Source organism: Myxine glutinosa, chromosome 5, assembly GCF_964187855.1.
Source record: "Myxine glutinosa chromosome 5, kmMyxGlut1.1, whole genome shotgun sequence".
Classification (NCBI taxonomy): Eukaryota; Metazoa; Chordata; class Myxini; order Myxiniformes; family Myxinidae; genus Myxine; species Myxine glutinosa.
In genome coordinates this window covers 117,441,494-117,463,993 of record NC_136265.1, presented here as the reverse complement: position 1 = coordinate 117,463,993, position 22,500 = coordinate 117,441,494, and the positions used below count along the sequence as shown (strand labels likewise).

The following is a 22,500-nucleotide window of genomic DNA, read 5'->3' as shown; positions in this document are numbered from 1 at the left end:
AATCATAACAAAGTCCTACCATATAACAGCATAAGGGAAACTTTCTCAAATTCATCCTCCAAACTTGACATATAAATAGGGTAAACCCGGGCTGTTACCCCGTTTGATCAAGTCATCTGGAATTTGAGACTTTCAAAATGACGATGGAATCCGCCCCAGAACGCCCAGCGCACATGTGCAGAAACCCCCAGCAACGAAGTCCACCGAGGGGGGGGGGGGGGGGGCAGGGAACATAATTCGTGTGTGCCAGGTGAGGATTGTAACATAAAATGGCTCGCAAAACTTCTGAAAGAAGCCGAAAAATATTTGGAAAAGCACCTGAGAGAAAGGGTGTGCCTCGGCACATGGAAAGATTTGGAGAACTTCCTGATAAACTCGGCCAAAGAGTTGATAACTTGCAGACCGTACCGCAAAAGTTCCTGACAATGCAGGTCTATGCAAGGCCTGTGGAAGGGCTGAGGACTGGCACAATCTACCCAACTTCCCCTATCATCCCTGCCAGTGAGTGGACTTTGAACCTTTTGGGATTACCTCTCGAGAACATAGCAGGCATGGTGATTTACCTAATGGAGTCTTCAATCGGAAGGGCAATGCCATCATTACCAACACTCAAGTAGACTCCCCATGGGGAGACACCGTATCTCATTTAGCTGCTTTTTAACACCGATGAGAAGCTCATGTCTATGGCTTATCAATGCACAGGGTAAGTTTAAAATGATGACATTTACTATTAAGGATGTTTAAGAGGACGAGGCGGTAGGGGTGTGCCGTTATAAATATATTCTTTGGTTCCGGGTCCACAAGAGAAATTATACAGTATTTTTGCATCTATTGGTAAAAGGAGAAGCGCGCATGTGTGTTTGTGTGTGTGTGTGGGTGTGTGCATGTGTGGGTGTGTGCATGTGTGGGTGTGTGCATGTGTGGGTGTGTGCATGTGTGAGTGTGTGTATGTGTGTGCGTGTGTGTGTGTGTGTACGCTTGTGCATCATTTGGTATCTCCATGTGCGGGTTTCAGAAGGTGGAACAGAGACCTTGCAGATCTCAAAGTATCCACCTTTGTGTGTGTGCATGTTTTTATATGCATACACAGTGTATGTATATGTTTATGTATGTGTCGCCTCACCACACGTCGTCGCCGCAGAGGCACGGGCTTCTATAAACTGAGGATAATGACCTGACTGAATTTGAGTTGCTGTGTTGTCATGATTTACACCAATCATAATACAAACATTTGTTTCGTACAAATTTATTTGTAATATTGGTGATATTATTTATTTGTAATTTATTTATAATCTAAAAAGGTTCAAGTGGTGTAAAGCTCTAAATGGTCATGGGTCCAAGCTGTCTATTCGGTTTGAAGGATGTAAGGGGTCTAAATGGTGTTATCGTCTAAGGGGTCTAAATGGTGTTATGGTCTAAGGGGCCAAAAGGGACTTAAGGGGTGTATAAAGGGTATAAAAGGTTGGAAGGGTGAAGGGATATAAACGTGTCTAAAGTATTGAAAGGGTCTTAAAGGTAAAAGTGGTATTGGGGGTCTTTGTGATCTTGGGCTTTAATGGGTCTAAAGGGTCTTATGGGTCTTCAGGGTTTTTTGGGACTTTTTGGTTCTTCTGGGTCTTTAAGAGTCTTCAGGGTCCTTTGGAACTTTTGCATCTTTGGGGTCTTTTTGATCTTTTGGAGCTTCATGGTATTTTGGGTCTTTAAGGGTCTTCAGGATATTTTTAGTATTCGGGGTATTTTGGGTCTTCTATGTATTTTGAGTCTTGGGGGTCTTTTGGGTTTTTAAGTGTCTTTGGGGTATTTGGGGTCTTCAGGGTTTTAGGTCTTCAGAGTCTTTTGGGTCTTCAATGTCTTTAGGGTCCTCTGGGTCTTTAAGGGTCTTTGAGGTATTTTGTGTCCTTAAGGTATTTTAGGTATTTGGGGTCTTCAGTGTCTTTTGTGTCTTTGCGGTCTTCCAGTTATTTTGGATCAACTGGGTCTCTTGAGTCTTTAAGGGTCTTCAGGGGTTTCAGTGTCATTTGGGTCTTTGTGGTCTTTCTGGCTGTTGGTGGCCTTAAGGGTATTGGGGAACTTAAAGGGTCCTCATAGGTCTAAGGGATCTCAGCAGTCTAAAGGGTCAAAAGGTATATTCCAACAATACGTAATTAATAAACGTACATAATTAATAGACATGAAGCAACCAGCGTTCAAACAGTACGTAATTAATAGACATAATCATAGTCAGTTTCACGGCTTCACAGACCGTTTTTTGGTTATATATATATACTAGCTGAAGTACCCGGAGTTGCGGGGGGGGGGGGGGGGGAGAAGGGTGGGAAAGGGGGGAGGCAGGAGGGGAGGGGGGAAGAAGGGAGTGGAAGGGGGAGGGGAAGGGAGATGTGAGGGGAGAGGGAGGGGTAACATATCCTCCATATACATATTTTGGGGTAGGGGTCCCTCTGGGGGGGTGAGGGGATCCTTTAACAGGTCCCTCCGTTTTGGGAGTAAGAGTGAGAAGGGAAGGTGGAAAGACAAAGTTGTATTTGTATTTGTACCCCTAGTAAAAAAAAAAAAAAAAAAACACCTTTAGAGGCCATTTTTCCCCGCAAAGCGGGGGTTGGCCTTTTTCGGGCACCATGGTTGTTGTTGTTTTTGTTGGTGCCCTTTTTGAAGCAATGTTTTACGGCCGGATGCCCTTCCTGCCGCCAACCCTGTTTGTCGCCTTTTTACGACACACAGGGAATTACCAGTGAACTGGTACTCAATTAGCCGACCTCGGAAGGATGACAGGCTGAGTCAACCCCCCTGGCGTTAATTCAGCAATCGACCGGGATTCGAACCCAGGATCCTAGGATCCTAAGCTGGCACCCTAGCCGCTACACCAACACCAGGGATACCCCGAGTAAAGTATAAAAACGTTTACAGCTGGAGTACCTTGCTCAAGCGAAAAAGAAACATTAACATATTTGAAATGAGGGCAAATACAATGGAAAAGCAATTACATCCAAATCAGAATCCATCACAAATGTGAAATCATCTTTTTACCTTTAGACATCTTCATGACCTCAGTGTATTAAAGCAGAGCCTGTCACTATTTTTGTCACAAACCTGGATTTTCTCTCTGGACTTGTATGAAAATGTCCTCTGCCAAGCTCTCTTTGTGTGTTTGCCAAAACCCTTAAGGGCTGGACAGGTGAAGTTGGTTAAGCATGATGGCAAAAAGATTTCTGAGCCTGCTCGGAGACTGTGTTGCTGCTGCTTCCATCATGGTTGCATTCCAGTGAGCATCATCCTCCAAAAGGCAGTTGGCAGACTTCATGGAATGTATCGCAGATTTGGCCATTAAACGAACGGAGGTCAGCAAATGATGTTGGTCCTCTGACTGTATGCAAAAGTAGGCGTAGAAAGAAGCATTCATAGAGGTTTGGATGCACTGTGCATACCCTGCCCAATGCATCACCAGATTTGACTCCAGGATGGCCATCAACAGGTGAACCTTGCACACGCCTCTTCCAGATCTTTTTGGTGGCTTGCCAGGTGTAATATTTTGGAACATCACAGTACAACAGGGTTCGTGCAAAATCATCTTGTTTGCAGAGCTTAAATACAGCAGTGAGTGTGGTTGCTGGTGGTTCTTGCACTCGCTGGTGGATGTTTTCATCTGTAAAGTAGACCCTCTATCCATTTTCTGGATGGACTGCAAGATGTAGCACTGTGGGATCGCGCTCATGAATAGGAAAACTCAAGATTCTCCATAGTGCTTCAATGCTGGAGATGTACCTTGCGGTTTGATACTGTTCCACTTCGTTTTTGGCCTCATTGTGCACAGAAAAGACTGCCATGTCACTACCCTTGTTTATATACTTGCAGACATACTTGATTGACTTGATGGAACTGCAGAATTCAACATTAATGTGTGCATCAAATATCTTGCATAGTAGAGGAGAATACGGAACCACTCACTGGTTATCAATGACTATTTGCTCACCATTCCAACGTTGCTTCTATTTGGTGGTGAAGCCACCATCTCCTGGTGTCCTTCTTCGGTATAGTGGATATCCATCTTGATCTGTCTGTGTTTCTTGTAGAAGATTTCTTGGGAATCTTTTTGTGCATTTTACATCTTTCATGCAGGGAGACTGTCGGTCAAGTCTTCCACATGGACCATGGATCATTTCTTTAGTAACAGTGGCATAGAGGACATGATCCTCTTGTGGATCAGGAAGTTCTACACTAATTGCACAATCAATTTGACTCAATCTGATCTTTTCAGAAAGCCAAAGAATGTGGACATGAGGAGGTCCCCTCTTTTGCCATTCAACAGAGTACATATAGCATTTTACTTGTCCAAATACTGCACCTTTTGTTAGCAAGTCCATAAGCCGAATTACTTTCAGTCGAAAAACACGTGCAAGCACATCATGCGTGTCCTGAGGTTTTTGTCCATCCATTAGCTCTTGAATGACTTCTGGCCAAGATGGATTGCAAGTGAATGTAATGAAGAGGTCAGGCCTGCCATAGTTTCGAACATATACCATCGCATCTTGAGTTTTTTCAAACATGTATCGAGGTCCCCCAGTGAAGGTTGATGGTAGTATGACCAACTGCAAAACATTCTGAGTATTTCCATCATTGACTATTGCATCTCGAAGGTGGACGTAGTTCTCTGCCCTCAGGGTCTTTTGGTTGAGCTTGATATGCAGAAGTCGTTGTTTCAATTTTTGCATACATGTCAACAATGAACTGATGAAAAAGGCTGCGACATCTTAGTCGATGGTTGAAGTTGTTTTCACGTACCATAATTCGGTAGGCATAGAAGTCCAAAGATGACACTTTTTTACGAACAATGGGATCATCTGTTGCTGGATTAACATACCAGTATTTGAAGTGATAGCCATCCTCTCCATAAATGAAAATGATGTGGTATTGTAACGCATCGTAAGCACAGTGAGTCTCAGATACTCTCAATATTTGACTGTCACGTTGCTGAAGGATAATGTCACGCCGTTCGCTTTCCTGTCCGACCATTAGAATTGCAACGTCATCTGTAACAGGTGCATTGAATCGCCGCTCATGTTCACCAGTCGGAATTTTGTCAGCCCTGATAATGACCTTCACCTCCTCAGATCCCATGCTCTCCATGGCTGTCTTGAAGCTCTGGACATATTTGTTGTCCTTGTGAAACATTTCTTGCAGCTCCCGACAATATCGAATTCGATTCCAGAAATGTTGCCACATCGTTGCTTAGCCTGCTCATTCTCATCTGCCTTGAAATGTATTTGTAAGAAAGTTTGTTCTTTTCCTGGTAGTGGCAGCATAGATCCAATTCGGTTGTATACTTGTCCTTGAACATTGAAAGTCGGCATGAAGTTGAGAATGCCATCTATCTGTTTTGCACCAAAAGAAGTCATCTGAAAGCTGCAGTTGTACTTTCTAATATTAGCTAAGAAGTTGTTTGAAATGGGTGTGTCAGCCAGCATAAGGTTTTTTTAGATGCTCTGGAGGCTGTGGCAGTTGTGGCAAAGTCACCTTTCCATTTGAGCAAGACATTCCAGGAGTTTCCAATTTCCAATTTTTTGCAAGGCAGTACTGGCAAGTTTGAGACATATTGCCAATGGAAACAGATGGGTGGCAGGCCTAATCAGTTGAAGAATTGTACTGCAAGGCCTCACCTTGCAAGATAGCTGCAGTGGGTTTTCCTGTGGCATGACATATTCACACACATTCAGTAGATCGTCTGGCTCTCTCAGCTTCAAGAGTTGAGTTAGCTCGAACTTGAGCTGTTCTCATCCGATCTGCAGATTGTCTGCCTTAAACAGCCTCCAATGTATCATTTGCTCGAGCTTGAGCTGTTCTCATCCGATCTGCAGATTGTCTGCCTTAAACAGCCTCCAATGTATCATTTGCTCGAGCCTGGGCTGTTCTCATCCGATCTGCAGATTGTCTGCCTTGAACAGCTTCCAATGTATCATTTGCTTGAGCTTGAGCTGTTCTCATCCGATCTGCAGATTGTCTGCCTTAAACAGCCTCCAATGTATCATTTGCTCGAGCTTGAGCTGTTCTCATCCGATCTGCAGATTGTCTGCCTTAAACAGCCTCCAATGTATCATTTGCTCGAGCCTGGGCTGTTCTCATCCGATCTGCAAATTGTCTGCCTTAAACAGCCTCCAATGTATCATTTGCTTGAGCTTGAGCTGTTCTCATCCGATCTGCAGATTGTCTGCCTTAAACAGCCTCCAATGTATCATTTGCTCGAGCTTGAGCTGTTCTCATCCGATCTGCAGATTGTCTGCCTTGAACAGCCTCCAATGTATCATTTGCTCGAGCTTGAGCTGTTCTCATCCGATCTGCAAATTGTCTGCCTTAAACAGCCTCCAATGTATCATTTGCTCGAGCCTGGGCTGTTCTCATCCGATCTGCAGATTGTCTGCCTTAAACAGCCTCCAATGTATCATTTGCTCGAGCTTGAGCTGTTCTCATCCGATCTGCAGATTGTCTGCCTTAAACAGCCTCCAATGTATCATTTGCTCGAGCCTGGGCTGTTCTCATCCGATCTGCAGATTGTCTGCCTTGAACAGCCTCCAATGTATCATTTGCTCGAGCTTGAGCTGTTCTCATCCGATCTGCAGATTGTCTGCCTTAAACAGCCTCCAATGTATCATTTGGTCGAGCTTGAGCTGTTCTCATCCGATCTGCAGATTGTCTGGTTTCCCTTGCCTCAGCACTTTCATCACCTCAATGTTGTCGCCTCTATCATGATTTTGCAGACGTGAGTCCAAGTGATTGTTTTGGCATTGTGTGCCGTGTAAGATTGGAAGGGTAGGAACAGCCAGGAAATGCGGAGTTCTTGTTCTTGGCAATAATACTTCGGGAAATGTAGTTGCAATCAGGGAAGTTGTTGGTTTTGGAAATGCTGGGCTTGTTCTCGGCCAGAAAATGGGGGAAAAACTCCGAAAATGTAGATGTAGAACAATCTTAAACATGAGGTCAATCATTAAAATGTTACATTAAAGAATTTATGTACTGTACAGGGTGTTGTACTTGTAGTGAAATCGTATTCGTACTGAACCCGGGTTGATGCTCGCTGCTCGTTGACACCACTAGGGGCGTGACTATAAGACCCGCTGCTGCGGACGGTGCTCCGAGACTTCTCCTGTGACACGTTACATCTGGTAGACTCGCTAACGGTACGCCTGCATAGAATATCCAGCTTGCTTGCATTGAATGTTATGAATGGTCCCATGTGATGTCACATCGTATACTTATTGTATTTCCTACTTTACAGGATGATGTCATGATCTAAATGCAATTAAACCACCCGTTGGACTAAAGTTGTGTGGACCTGATTGGTTTTCCACAACACTTAATTGCATTTAAGATCTACCGACATGGCTGGCAACAAGACGCTGACGGTTGCCGTATTCTGCGCCGACCCGCAAGCCCCGGATGGTGGCTTGCAACTGAAGCACTGGCTCAGAACATTGGAGAATCATTTTGACGAGCCTGAGACCACGCCGACGGCTGCCGCGAAGCTAGCAACACTACATTCAAAAATCGACTACCGGGTGTACAACTCTATCGCTCAATGCGCGACGTATGACCTATCCATCGCGGAGCTCAAACGGCTGTACATAAAGGAAAAAAGCCCGGTGTATGCACGATATTTGCTGCAAACGCGACGTCAGCAACCCAACGAGGCGATGGACCACTACGCCCAAGAGCTCCGGCAGCTCTTGCTGGACAGCATCAGGGAGCCACGGACTCCCGCGCAGCCTTAGGATGATCTTCTTTTAGATGCCTTCATTGCAGGGGTCTCCTCCCAGGAACTAAGGCTCAAGCTCTTAGAGAAGACCGACCTGACCTTCGCTACGGCACTCGAGCAAGGGAAAGTATACACTGAAGCGCGGATGCAATCGAACACCTATGATCGCACGCGCCTCTTGGCGGGCACTACACTACACGCCCGGCCGGAGAGTGCTACCGCCGAGGACGCGGACCCGCTGACGGAACTCCGGGATGCTCCGGAGGAAGACCCAGCCCTGACGGCTGCCGTTACGACCAGACCCAAGGCCTTACGCGGGGCCGCATGCTTTTTCTGTGGGGGGCCACGCCATGCCCGGCTCGTGTGTCCGGCACGAGACGCTATATGCCATTTGTGCTCGCAAAAGGGACATTACGCGAGAGTGTGCAGGAAAACGGCACGCGGCTCGCGGCTCATTGAATCGCGCGGTCGCGGTCGCGCGGGCGCGGCGACCTTGAATGGGCTCATTGCGGAGCCCGCGAGCCGAGCCCGAAACCCGGCGCCTTACCCGACTTCGAAGGGGAGGGCCCCTCTCTGCGGGCCCCTGGGCGCTCAGACGTCCTTGGCGGGCGTCACCGGACAGCCACCACCGTCTCATCCTCCATCGGGCACGAAGTACGTGTCCTTGACCAAACTCCGGGCCACGCAAGGGGCTTTGAAGCCTCGCCAAGCCCCAGCGGAACGTTCTCCTCGTGTCGTCCACGAGCTAACGGTGGCCCATGCCCCGACAAAGGCGATTTCGAATACTACGGAGGCCTTTTGCTGCCAAAAGTGTCAAAAGGCGATTTCGAATACTACGGAGGCCTTTTTCTGCCAAAAGTGTCAAAAGGCGATTTCAAATACTACGGAGGCCTTTTCCCGTCAGAATTGTCAGATTTTGAATCGCGAAACACCGGAATGCTTGGGAAAGCCCTCTGATGGCGTTAATGGATTCCCCATGGTCAACGCAGACTCCGGCCACGACCGCAAAACTGCTGCTGGCGTAGGATCCACCCGCGAGGCTTGTCCGGCCCATTCGGGGGGCTCAGTCCCGCTCCCAGCAGCCTCGTCTGGCCTGGCTCAAGCCCTTATTCCCCTCATGGTCGAAGGCCATTGTGTTCGGGCCTTGGTGGATACAGGGTCTACGGATAGTTTTATCGACCAGCGACTTGTGCTCAGGCATGGATGGCGGATCTGGAGGTCTACGAGATGGATCTTCATGGCTTCCCAGGGGCTTCGACTCAGCACGAAGGGGGAATGCCGATTGAAACTCGTGCTAAAGGGACGGGTTTTCCCTGATGTACACCTTATGGTTTTACCCGCATTATGTGCTGATATTCTGTTAGGACACGATTTTCTTAAGCTGCATGGACGTCTGGTAATGGAGTTTGGTGGGCCTGACACGCTTGTTGTGGGGGCGGACGACGCGCTTGCGGTGTGCGCCCTAGCGCAAATGGACGTCCAGCCGCTTTCGCTGTTCCCCAATCTAACCTCCGACTGCACCCCTGTCGCGGTGAAATCACGGCGCTACTCTCGCGCAGACATGCAATTCATTGCGGACGAAACGGCTCAGCTCTTGAAAGACGGCATCATAGAACCTAGTAGGTCGCCGTGGCACGCCCAGGTCTTGGTGGTGCGCAGCGAGGCCCATCGCAGACGCATGGTAATCGACTATTCCCAAACGATTAACCGCTTTACACAGCTGGATGCCTACCCCCTTCCGGGGATGGACGCGCTAGTGCAACAGGTGTCCCAGTATTCGGTCTATAGCACTCTCGATCTCCGTAGTGCGTACCACCAGATCCCTATCTCTAGGGCGGATCGTATCTATACCGCATTTGAGTCGGGGCAGCGGTTGTACCAATTTACGCGATTGCCTTTTGGGGTAACGAACGGGGTCGCTTGTTTCCAGAGGGCCATGCATGACCTCGTTGCGCGGGAGCACTTAACCGATGTTTTCGTCTACCTCGATAATCTTACGGTTTGTGGATATGACCAAGGGCACCATGATGCTAATCTGAAGCGCTTCCTTGAGGTCGCGCAGAGGTATCACTTAACTATGAATGAGGATAAGTGCCGATACTCCCTACGCACGATAGATCTTCTGGGGTACACCGTGACCCATGGCTCTGTCGCTCCGGATAAGGAGCGTCTGCGACCTTTGCTCGACATGGCCCCTCCCTGTGATCGGGCGTCCCTGAAGCGCGCCCTTGGGCTGTTCGCCCATTACTCCAAATGGGTGCAAAGTTTCTCCGCGAAACTTCGCCCCCTCGTGGCCTGCGACACCTTCCCCCTGAGTCCGGCCGCATTGACGGCCTTTGAAGGCCTTAAGGCCGACATCGCCCGAGCCGCCGTGGCGACAATCGACGAGAGCGGCTCGTTCGTCCTCGAAAGTGACGCCTCGGATCAGGCCATCGCGGCGACCCTCTCCCAAGGGGGGCGTCCCGTGGCTTTCTTTTCACGGACTCTTACCACCGCTGAGCGGAGACACTCGTCCGTTGAAAAGGAAGCGTATGCGATCGTCGAGTCTATTCGGCGATGGCGCCCGTACTTACTCAGGCGGAGCTTCCAAATCATCACGGACCAGCAAAGCGTTGCGTTCATGTACGACACCTTACACGCCCAGCGCATTAAGAATGAGAAAATCACTCGCTGGCGTATCGAACTCGCCGACTTCTGTTACACCATCAAATATCGCCCGGGGAAGGATAACCGGGCCGCCGATGCCTTATCACGACCGGCTACATGCGCGGGTATCACCTCTTTGGAGGGCCTACGGGTGCTGCATGCCACTGCGGGCCATCCCGGCGTAACGCGTTTCGCTCATTTTGTGCGGTGTGGAAATCTCCCATACTCGATTGACGATATCCGCCGTATCTGTCGCGACTGCGCTATCTGCGCGGAAATCAAACCGCGTTTCTATAACCCTCCCATGGGGACTCTGGTGAAGGCTACGCGCCCGTGGGAACGCTTGGCGATGGATTTCAAGGGCCCATTGCCGGTGTCGAGCGGCTCTCGCTATCTGCTCACTATCGTTGATGAGTACTCGCGATTCCCCTTTGCTTATACGTGCGCGGACATGACTGCTGCCACGGTGATGCGATGCTTACAGAACTTGTTCTCAATGTTCGGTTACCCGGCCTATGTCCATACCGACCGGGGTGCGGTCTTCTTGTCTCAGGAGGTGCGCGGCTATCTGCTCCAAAATAACATTGCTTCTAGTTACACCACGCCGTACAGACCCCAGGCTAATGGGCAGATCGAACGCTTCAACGGGATTATCTGGAGGGCCGTCATGCTCAACCTCCGGACCCTCGGCCGGGGCCTCGATAAATGGGCTTGGTCGCTACCTGCGGCGTTGAACTCGATCAGGGCTCTCCTGAGTACGGCAACCAACCAAACTCCCCACGAGCGACTTTTCCACCACCCCAGGAGCTCGGGGTGTATACGGTCTTTGCCCAGTTGGCTCGCTGGGCCCGGGCCGGCCTACCTTAAACGGGCGGTTCGCGCGAGCAAGTACGACCCCCTAGTGGACAAAGTGCAGATTCTCCAGGCTAATCCTGAGCATGCTCGTGTGATGACGACTGATGGCCGTGAGACTACTGTCTCCGTCCGTCACCTTGCGCCTTGCGGGGTTGCCGACCTAAGTAGGGAATCGGACGAACCGATCGAACCCATCTATGAGACTATGGCCTCTCCCGACGCTCCCATCGCCGAAAGTCTACCGACCCTCCCCTCGCCGAGACTACCTGGGCCCGACGACTTGGAGTTACCCCCTTCGTCACCCGACCCTGTTGGCGCCTCCGACGCCGGGGACACAGGGATACGTGATGCCGTACCCGGGGAATTTCGGACGCGTGCTGGCAGAGAAATTCGCCGCCCGGCCCGATACGGTTGGGTCGACTGATGTTCCGCACCCTGTTCGTGCTGACGCTCACTCGCTTTTAGCCGCGCTGCCGTATAATTCTGACGGGGGGAGAATGTAGTGAAATCGTATTCGTACTGAACCCGGGGTGATGCTCGCTGCTCGTTGACACCACTAGGGGCGTGACTATAAGACCCGCTGCTGCGGACGGTGCTCCGAGACTTCTCCTGTGACACGTTACATCTGGTAGACTCGCTAACGGTACGCCTGCATAGAATATCCAGCTTGCTTGCATTGAATGTTATGAATGGTCCCATGTGATGTCACATCGTATACTTATTGTATTTCCTACTTTACAGGATGATGTCATGATCTAAATGCAATTAAACCACCCGTTGGACTAAAGTTGTGTGGACCTGATTGGTTTTCCACAACAGTACTGGTATTTTTATATTCTCTGTGTGGTAAATACCGTACTGTAATAATAAATAATAAATATTGTAAATACTGTAAATAACAATCTATATAATCTAAGAAGTCTTACCACCAACTTCGTACACTTCCGGAATTGTTTGATGTATTTGTGTTCAAATATTTGCGGATTGTTTTTTATTGATTTAGTCTTATCCGATCTGCAGATTGTTTGGCTTGAAAAGCTGGCGCAAATCTACTGTATAAGAGAGCCGTTGGTCCGTGTGTCGCCATTTTTCTCAGAGATGGCTGAACGGATCTTCGTCAAATTTTCAGAGGTTCATCATTGACTGCTTGGGAATGTTTTAGGCCCAAAAAAATTTTTGGGGGAAAAAAAAAAAAGGTTCCTATTTTGGAATTTTTTTTAAAAATCGCTCTATAGTGCCCAAACCTTTTTGATTGATGACAGTTATACTTATATACAAGTACACATTCGCATAAATAAATACAAAACAATCACCAGACATTTGAACACAAATAATAAAACAATTCCGGAAGCGGTCGAAGTTGGTGGTAGGGCTTCTTCTTCTTCCTAAACGTCATCATACTGAACTCAGAAACGTGATGAACGGCACATTCACCAGCATACATTGAACAAAAAGGTAAAAATGATGATTTGACATTTGTGATGGATTCTGATTTGGATGTAATTGCTTTTTCATTATATTTGCCCTCATTTCAAATATGTTAATGTTTATTTTTCGCTTGAGCAACGCCGGGTACTCCAGATAAAACGTTTTTTTAAATGTATACAGAATCGAGGCTCGTGTATCGTGTTTAGTGTATAGCGTTTAATGTATAGAGTTGTTGTTAGCAAAGTGCTCAGTGAACAGAACCAAGTTGGTGCAAACACACACACACACACACACACACACACACACACACACACACACACACACACACACACACACACACACACACACACACACACACACACACAAAGAGAGGTGATTGAGGTCATTTGAATCACTGCTGGAACCTCGTGCTGCGATATCTGTTGATCATGAGCTAGTGACCAAAGTTTTCAATCTAAAGCTCGATGTACCAAGCCATCTTTACATGTCACGTGCAAACTCACATTCCCAGCGTCACGCTGGCCTCAAGGCACGTGATCTGAGGTGCAGGCTCACCCTCCGCCCATGCCAGCAGCACCACCAACTCACCCTGGAAACCAGGACCTTGTCTTAGTGGATCCACACGTGCCCTGCTCACCACAATAATACCGTTTCAGACTATTTCAAGCCATAGCTCAAGACCTATGAATGTAAAATCCCAAAACTAACTCGGGTTTCTTTGAGTTGGGACTATGGTGTAGATAAAGCTAAAGTCTGGGTGAGGTCGATCGGTGTACACAGTGCTCTCAATAAGAGGCGGGAGTGCATGGAGGTGATTCATCAGTGCAAAGAGAGAATTCATTCACCAGTCGAGTGACCCATTCATATAAACAACTGGACATGGACGAAAGAGAAGCCAAAGAGCACAGAGAATGAGCGTAAAGTCGGACCGTGTGACGAAGACCATTGGGGTTGATTTGAAACCCACATGAATGACTCAATTACATGACAGGTGTTTAATGGGCTAATGAATTATATACGTGTTATTATTTGTATCCTTTGGCGGTAACTCGAATCTGGGAAAAGGGTGCAGGTCCAGCAAAGGTCACACCAAACCGCACCCATGTGAACTCGAGCATCGTCACACCAAACCGTGCCTGCACCCACACCAACCACGGCCCTCAGCACCCCAAACCGTGCCCGCACCCCACACCAACCACAGCATCAGCACCCCAAACCGTGCCCGCACCCCCACACCAACCACGGCCCTCAGCACCCCAAACCGTGCCCGCACCCCACACCAACCACGGCATCAGCACCCCAAACCGTGACCGCACCCCACACCAACCACAGCATCAGCACCCCAAACCGTGCCCGCACCCCCACACCAACCACAGCATCAAAACCCCAAACCATGCCCACACCCCACACCAACCACGACATCAGCACCCCAAACCGTGCCCACACCCCACACCAACCACAGCACTTGTTCTCACCGAAGCTGAGGCCCTCCCTCTGATGTCTGGCCCTCTGAGATTCCATGTGGCGTCGTCGGGGCTGCACTCTCATTTTCTGGGCTCTCATTGCAAGGTTCACCTTCCTCAAGGAAACGCACCTCCAGCACCTGCAAGAGTCGTGGGTTAAATATGCGTTCGGATGCAGACAATCCCACTCAGGTACAAATCCGTACAGAAAGGATTTTTAAAAAGAAGATGATAAAAATTCTTCATGGTTTTTACTACAAAGACCCAAACAGGTGTATTTGGTAAAACTTCACTCCTGCTGTCGCTGCCAATTGTTGGGACACGAAACATCCTAAGCATTCCAAATAGACGACATGTCTGCGGAACAGCAGAGTGACGATTTATAACTAGATCGGGAATCAAACTCAAGCTACATACCTCAGAGGTGAGTGTGCTTACCTTTAGGTCATCCTTCCGGCCTACTCAAGAGCTTACATATCAGAAAGAGAATGTCACGTGTCTGCAAATGTCTGCAAGTGTCAGTCCGAAACAAATACGTAAACGACCATTTTGGACAAACACGCACAGATTGAAGAGGTAGGAAAGAGGTGATCTCACAGATGATGCGCCGAGAAACTTCCAAGGCCTTTCACAGGAAAGAATGATAAATTATTCATTCATGTTTCCCAAAATTAATTCCTTCGCCAGTCTTTAGAGAGCACCGGGCAGAGGGAATGTCAACTGAACGACACGGCCATGCGGAAAGAAAACTAAAGAACGAAAAATCTACATCCTTCCCTTTGTAATGAAAACAACACACCGGGACAAACACGTAGTCAGGTTCACTCTGTCAATAAATGATATTTCGTTCAAAATCATGGTAGATTAGCAAACCTATACATTTTTGGAAATGTTATAGCATAAGGAAACTAAAAATCAATGTTTACATTTGGAGAGATACCTGTATGGCGGCCATTTTGGATTTTCAAAATGGCCACTGTAAAATACATATTTCGTTCTATTTCTGCCTCTAATTACCCTAAAAACTTTTTAAAATATACTAAACCTATATTTTCAGGGACAAGGAATCCAATGAAAGTATCAAATTAGTGCTATGGGGAATGGTAAGACACGAATCAAAGGTTTTGAATTGCAAAATACTGTCTTTATATTCGTGATAAGTTGCATAATCAAATACATGTTATCATTTTGTACAGGCAGTTAATAACATCAAAATGTGTCACAATAATTCATATCACCAAACATACACAGGCAGTCAGCAAAATCATACATACAGATGCGGTCAGTGTAACTTCACATCTACACAGGCAGTCAATGACAAAATATACACAGGCAGTCAATGGCATCAAACATACACGATTACAGAATATGCCATTTAGAGTTCGTCATAACTGTCCTGTGTGTCGTATCCGACAATATAGTCCGCATCGTTTTCACAGTCCGTTCCACACAAGCAAAGGTCGGTCAGATTGATTGGCAAATCGAATTGGTCGAATGGTCGAATGGTCGATCGAAGCGATTGGTCGAATGGTCGAATTGGTCGAATGGAATTGGTCAATTGGTCGAATTGGTCGAATCGAATTGGTCGGAATTGGCAAATGTAAACATTGATTTTCAGATTTTCCATGTAATAACGTTTCCAAAAATGTATAGGTTTGCTAATCTACCATGATTTTGAACGAAAAAACATAGTGAACCTGACTAACGTGTTACTATGTTATTACTTTGACATTTTGGAAGCGGCCATTTTGTCCCTTCCTTGCCCCCCTGTGGTTATTCTCCTGCTGACGTCAGCGTGTGCGGTAGGGTCTTGCTGGTCCACTTTCCTCCCAAAAGTGACCTTTCGCATGAGGGCTTGGGCTGCTTTATTGCTCACATGTTATTGACATGTTCACCATACTTGAACCTGCTTGTGGAAACGGTAGTGAAAAGCTTGGTTTTACGATTCACACCGGATGGACGTCCCTCAGGAGACCCTGCTATGAGACCTAGGGCATCCGGTGCTCTGCGGAGCCATGCGTCCTGCTCCAGGTGCGGTGCGGCTGCTATAGGGACATCCACATGCCGTCCATGGTGCCTTGGAAGTATTATGTGATAACGTTGTGCTGCTGGAGCCCATTCCTTGTCGTCCCAGTCCCTCTGTGCAGTCTACTGCTCTGTCCAGATGAGATACCATGCCTTCAGAAAGTATTCACACTCCTTGACTTTTTTTAACGTTTTGTTGTGTGCCTGAATTTAAAATGAATTCATTTGAGATTTTTTTTGTCACTGATCCACATATACGAACCCATTAATGTCAAATCATCATCATACTAAAATACGCCATTTGTGTCTGTCCGTCTGTCTGATGAATTTTTGACGCCCCAACAACATGAACGCCCACATGATCTTGTTTCTCACAGTCTAAGAGTCCTTTGGGTGCTTTTTTGCAAACTCCAAGCAGGCTTTCATGTGTCTTTCACTGAGGAGAGGCTTCCGTCTGGCCACTCTGCCATAAAGCCCAGATCGGTGGAGTTTTGCAGTGATGCTTGTCCTGGAAGTTTCTCCCATCTCCACACAGGATCTCTGGAGCTCAGCCAGAGTGACCATCGGGTTCTTGGTCACCTCTCTTACCAAGGCTCTTCTCCCACGACTGCTCAGTTTGGCCAGGCGGCCAGCTCCAGGAAGAGTCCTGGTTGTTCCAAAATTCTTCCATTTAAGAATTATGGAGGCCACTGTGCTCTTGGGAAACTTCAATGCAGCAGAAATTTTTTTGTAGGCTTCCCCAGATCTGTGCCTCGACACAATCCTGTCTCTGAGCTCTGCAGGCAGTTCCTTTGACCTCATGGCTAGGTTTTTGCTCTGATACGCATTGTCAGCTGTGAGACCTTATATAGACAGGTGTGTGCCTTTCCAAATCATGTCCAATCAATTGAATTTACCACAGGTTGACTCCAGTCAAGGTGTAGAAATATCTCAAAGATGATCAAGAAAAATTGGAGGCACCTGAGCTAAATTTCAAGAGTCATAGCAAAGGGTATGAATACTTATGTAAATGTGATATTTCAGTTTTTTCTTTATAATAAATTTGCAAAACTTTCTAAAATCCTGTTTTCTCTTTGTCATTATGGGGTATTGAGTGTGGATTGATGAGGGAACAAATGAATTTAAACGATTTCAGCACAAGACTGCAACATAACAAAATGTGAAAAAAGTGAAGGGGTCTGAATACTTTCTGAATGCACTGTGTATATATATATATATATTGTTATGTTGGTTGGGTAGGCATATACAGTCACGTGAAAAAGTAAGTAGACCCCATGTAAAGTTTTGACTTTTTCAACATATTTCAACATACAGCTATTTGATCTTCATTCCAACAATATTGATAGATAAAGGTGATATAATATAACAAATATCATGAAACATTTACATTTTGTAGTCCATTGTATAATTTAAATACCGTAAACATAAATGCAAATTTCGCATGTGGAAAAAGTAAGTACACCCTTGGCTCTAATAGGTGGTATTGCCCCCTTTGGCAGAAACAACCTCAAGTGGGCGTTTCTTATAACTGTTTACCAGTCTCTGACATCGACTGGGAGAAATTTTTTGCCCACTCCTCCCTGTAGAATTCTTTCAGCTGTGCGATGTTTGAGGGGTTTCTTGCATGCACAGCTCGTTTCAAATCCCCCCACAACATCTCGATGGGATTTAGATCCGGGCTTTGACTTGGCCATTCCAGAAACCTCCATTTCTTTCTTTTCAGCCATTCCTTGGTGGATTTACTGGTATGTTTAGGGTCATTGTCATGTTGCAAGGCCCACCTTCGGTTGAGCTTCAACTTTCCGACAGATGGCCTCACATTATCCTCAAGCACCTTCTGGGACAAAAAAGAATTCATAGTGGATTCTATGATGGTGAGCTGCCCAGGCCCTGATGCAGCAAAGCTGCCCCAAACCATAATATTTCCACCACGATGCTTTACAGTTGGTATCAGGTTCTTGTGGTCAAATGCTGTCTTTGGTTTTCGCCAAACATGTCTTCTGGTACTGTGGCCAAATAGCTCTACCTTTGACTCACCTGTCCAGAGCACATTGTTCCAGAAATGCTGGTCTTTGCCTAGGTGTTCATTGGCAAACTTTAGTCTTTCCCTTATGTTCTTTCTGGACAGCAAAGGTTTCCTCCTGGCACACCTCCCATGTAGATCTAATTTGTGCACCCTCTTTCTAATGTTGACTCGTGCACTTTGACATCAACAGTGGCAAGAGCTACCTGTAGGTCCCGTGATGACATTCTGGGGTTCTTAGAGACTTCTTTCAGCACCTTGCGGTCTGCTCTCAGGCTGAACATGCTGGGGCGTCCTGGCCTGAACAAGTTGGCAGTTGTTTGGAATCTTCTCCACTTGTAGATGATCTTCCGGACAGTCGGATGATTGATTTCAAATTGTTTGGAGATCTTTTTAAATCCCATCCCAGACTCGTAGGCATCTATAACCTTCTTTCTGAAGGCCTCAGAGAGCTCTATTGATCTAGGCATGGTGACGCTGCACACTTCAACAACAAAGAGCAAACCAAACGAAATGTCTGAGGTTTAAATAAGACAGGTTCCTCCAAGATCCTCTCTAACGATGTTCTAATCATTTGCGCCTGAGCTGGTGCACCTGATTCTAATTTTAGGTACTTGAAGTAGTGATAAATGTGGGGGTGTACTTACTTTTTCCACATGCGAAATTTGCATTTATGTTTATTTAAATTATACAATGGACTACAAAATGTAAATGTTTCATGATATATGTTATATTATATGACCTTTATCTATCAATATTGTTGAATGAAGATCAAATAGCTGTATGTTGAAATATGTTGAAAAAGTCAAAACTTTACATGGGGTGTACTTAGTTTTTCACGTGACTGTATAGATTTATAGATTTATGTAGATCAGCATCGGTAGGTGCTTCGTCTGTCGTGATAGGAAACCTCACCTATAATAAGTTCTGTGTAGACCAGATGTCGGATAAGTTGGCTATGTGTCCCCGCCATGAGGGGGCGGGGCTTGTTAACTAGCGTAGGGATTATGCTAATTCGATTGGGTGTCGTTCCCTCTGTGAACATCCCCGGTGTCCCTTAAGGCAATACATCCCATCGACATTAGATAGGCCCATTAGCACAACACTAATTAAATTCCCCCTCCACCACAAGACAATAAAACTGACCGGAAGAACCAACAGAAAGCGGCCGCGTACAACGGCGCCATGGCAAGCAGACATCGGCCAGGCAGGCAATAGCCACACCCAGAAGGATTCTTGATTGACGGGGGGAAGGGCGCGCAAAAACCAGAGCACCAATTGGAGAGTATGGAAGGATGTGCAATTGGTCAGGGGAGTGGCAGAAAGCTCCCCCGTGATTGGGGGTAAGGAAGGTGAAGGAGCAACACACTGATTGGCCACCGACCAATGACACCACAGCCAATCAGTGCAGAAGGTGCAAAACGACGACCAAAAAGCGACGCAGTGGTTGGAGGAGAAGCACCGGTGACGTGAGAAGGCAGGAAAGGCTACGAGTAAGCCTCGCACTGGTTGGAGGGAAAGCGAGCTGACGTCAGAAGACCGCCAGTAAAACCTCTCGCTCGCCGGCATTTTGAGCTCTTCCCTTTGTCCTTCTCGCTTTGGTTCTTTCCTGCCCGGACCTCCCTTCTGCTTTTGCCTTTCTCCCCGTTCGGACCTCTTCCCTTGCGATCCGCAAACTGCCTGCTTGACGATGGACGTTGGAGACACGTTGGAGCACCGATGATCCTCTTTCCCGGCGTTCACGCACGAGACCTCGCGGGCGATCGCGCAAGGCGCGAGGCTTGCCGGCAGCGGCGTACGTGGGCCTGACGGAGAGCGAACACCACAGAGCCTGGACGATTCCTTACGGACGCTACATCCACGGACAGATAAGCTCGCATCCACAAACAACGTTTCTTTTATTTATCCTTACCATTGTCTTGTATTTGAAGTGAGGTGTGGGGACGTCCCGATTTAGGACATTTATCTTCCGTCGCGTTCTTTGTTATCGGAGTCCGGCAATAAAGCCACGTATTTTTGTACAGCAACTCCGCTTTTGGTTTGAGTTATTAATTTGCAGGTGAAGACCGCGGGGCCGTCAGGTAAGCAGCGGCATTCTTCCCAAACCCCCTTTCTAGTGTATGATCTACCATTGGATTGATTGTCGCCTCGTTAAGCTCGATTCCATCCGTGATTGCCCAATCTTCACCGAGGGCAAATCACACGACAATATGTATATATCGTGGTGTCTGGAAATATGCATACATACACATATGATACTATATATATATATATATATATATATACATATATATATATATATATATATATATATATATATATATAAAAAAATATATATATATGAATATATATATATATATATATAATATATATATATATATATATATATATATATATATATATATATATATATATATATATATAGTATCATATGTGTATGTATGCATATTTCCATACAGATGCATATATATATATATATATATATATATATATATATATATATATATATATATATATATATATATATATATATATATATATATATATATATAAATATATATATATATATATATATAAATATATATATATATATATATATAAATATATATATATATATATATAGCATTTAATATGGAATTTTTTTTTTTCTTGACTTGGGTTTACTTTCTGAACTCAGTATATCAATCTGGTGTTTTTTTTTTTTACCCTTCGGTGATGTCTTTGTTGAAAGAACCATGTCACTGAATGTCTTTCGCAGCAAGAAGTCAATAACAGGATTATATCACAGGTGGCGTGACAAAATGTAAGGACAGGTACATTTGACGATTGGCTTCACAATCGGGTATACAAGGGTTGTTGCGTTCTGTATTAGTGGAAAACAACTGCTGCACGTCTACAAAAGTTATTGCCGCTTCCTCTGGAGATGGTCGGACAACTTGACAATGCTGTTTGTCATGGAGTGGTGGCTTTACGAAATTCTGGCATGAAACAGCGTGCTATTGCTCGGCAGTATGGCATCACTCAAGGTCAGGTGTCAAAGATCCTGAAACAAAATGCTCAGAGGGGTGTACCTACTCCAATACCGAGGCCAGGACGTCCACGCAGAACCACAAGGAGAGATGATCACCAGCTGCACCGGTTAGTCTGCAATGGCCATACCAATTCAGCTAATCGGCGTAGGGCTGAGTGGCATTAACTGACAAATGTGCCTGTATCCAGAAGGCGAGTCAACCAACGACTGGTTCAAGCAGGCTATCGTGCCAGGCGTCCCCTGAGAAAGCCACGCCTGACCAGACAACACAGCCAGCGCCGATTGCAGTGGGCCAGAGAGCACCGTCAATGGCAGCCAGGACACTGGAATCACGTGACCTTCAGTGACGAGTCTAGATTTCTGGTCTATCATCAAGATGGCCGCGTCCGAGTGCGCAGACAAGTGCATGAAGCCCACAACGAAGATTGTATAGTGCCAAGAGTCCAAGCTGGAGGTGGTGAGGTGACAGTTTGGGCTGCTTTTCATGCAGGGGGCAAAACTGACCTGGTTGTTCTGAATGGAAAGCTGAACCAGTTCAAGTACAGGGTCATTCTGGAAGAAACATTGCTTCCATTTGCTCGTGCAGCCTTTCGAGGAAACTTTGTCTTCCAAGATGACAATGCACGGCCTCATCGTGCTCGCATGATCCAACACTTTCTTGCTGAATGTGGTGTAGAGCATGTGGAGTGGCCTGCCATGTCCCCGGATATGAATCCGATAGAGAACTTGTGGGCAGAATTAACGCATCAAATCGACAACTTGGACCAGCAGCCGACCTCTGTGCGTGAATTGTAGCAGACTATTGTCACTGCATGGCAAACAATTCCTGTCCAAACCTTGGCAAATCTTGTGAACAGCATGCCTCAACGTGTACGTGCTCTCCTGAATGCTCGTGGGGGTTACACGAAGTACTGAACTGTAATTTTACTGTCCGTAATCCCAGTCATAATTTAGCTTTTGTTTTTGTTGAATTTTTTTTTGGCTAATTTGCAAAATAAAGAGATACTTCTGGAAAATGTACAGAAGTTTAACACAGTACTGTCCGTGAATTGAGTTGGATATCAGTTTACATCACTTTCGAGGATCAATTTATTTGCTTTGAAATGTCAAATGTGGTTTTTTTCTTTTAAACGTCACATTAACAAAATCTAGAATAATTTCAACATAATTCCAATGAACTTTTGGTTCTAAGTCATCTTGAAAAGTAAGTTCACCCCCACAAAAAAAATATTCCATATTAAATGCCAAGTCTGTATATATATATATTGTTGCGGATATGAGGACTGTA

General features: G+C 46.3%; 1 protein-coding gene across 2 annotated transcripts in view; it reads right to left on the bottom strand.

The window, feature by feature from the left end:
• The window catches only part of LOC137427185 (syntaxin-binding protein 5), a 331,945-nt gene that overhangs the window by 79,169 nt on the left and 230,276 nt on the right, over positions 1-22,500 (bottom strand). For both annotated transcript variants that reach the window (XM_068116437.2, XM_068116439.2), the window contains exons 16-17: positions 14,146-14,273; positions 13,174-13,299 (exon numbers count right to left, since the gene is read on the bottom strand). In XM_068116437.2, the coding sequence (XP_067972538.2) occupies positions 13,174-13,299; positions 14,146-14,273 (254 nt within the window). The remainder of the gene's footprint in view (positions 1-13,173; positions 13,300-14,145; positions 14,274-22,500) is intronic.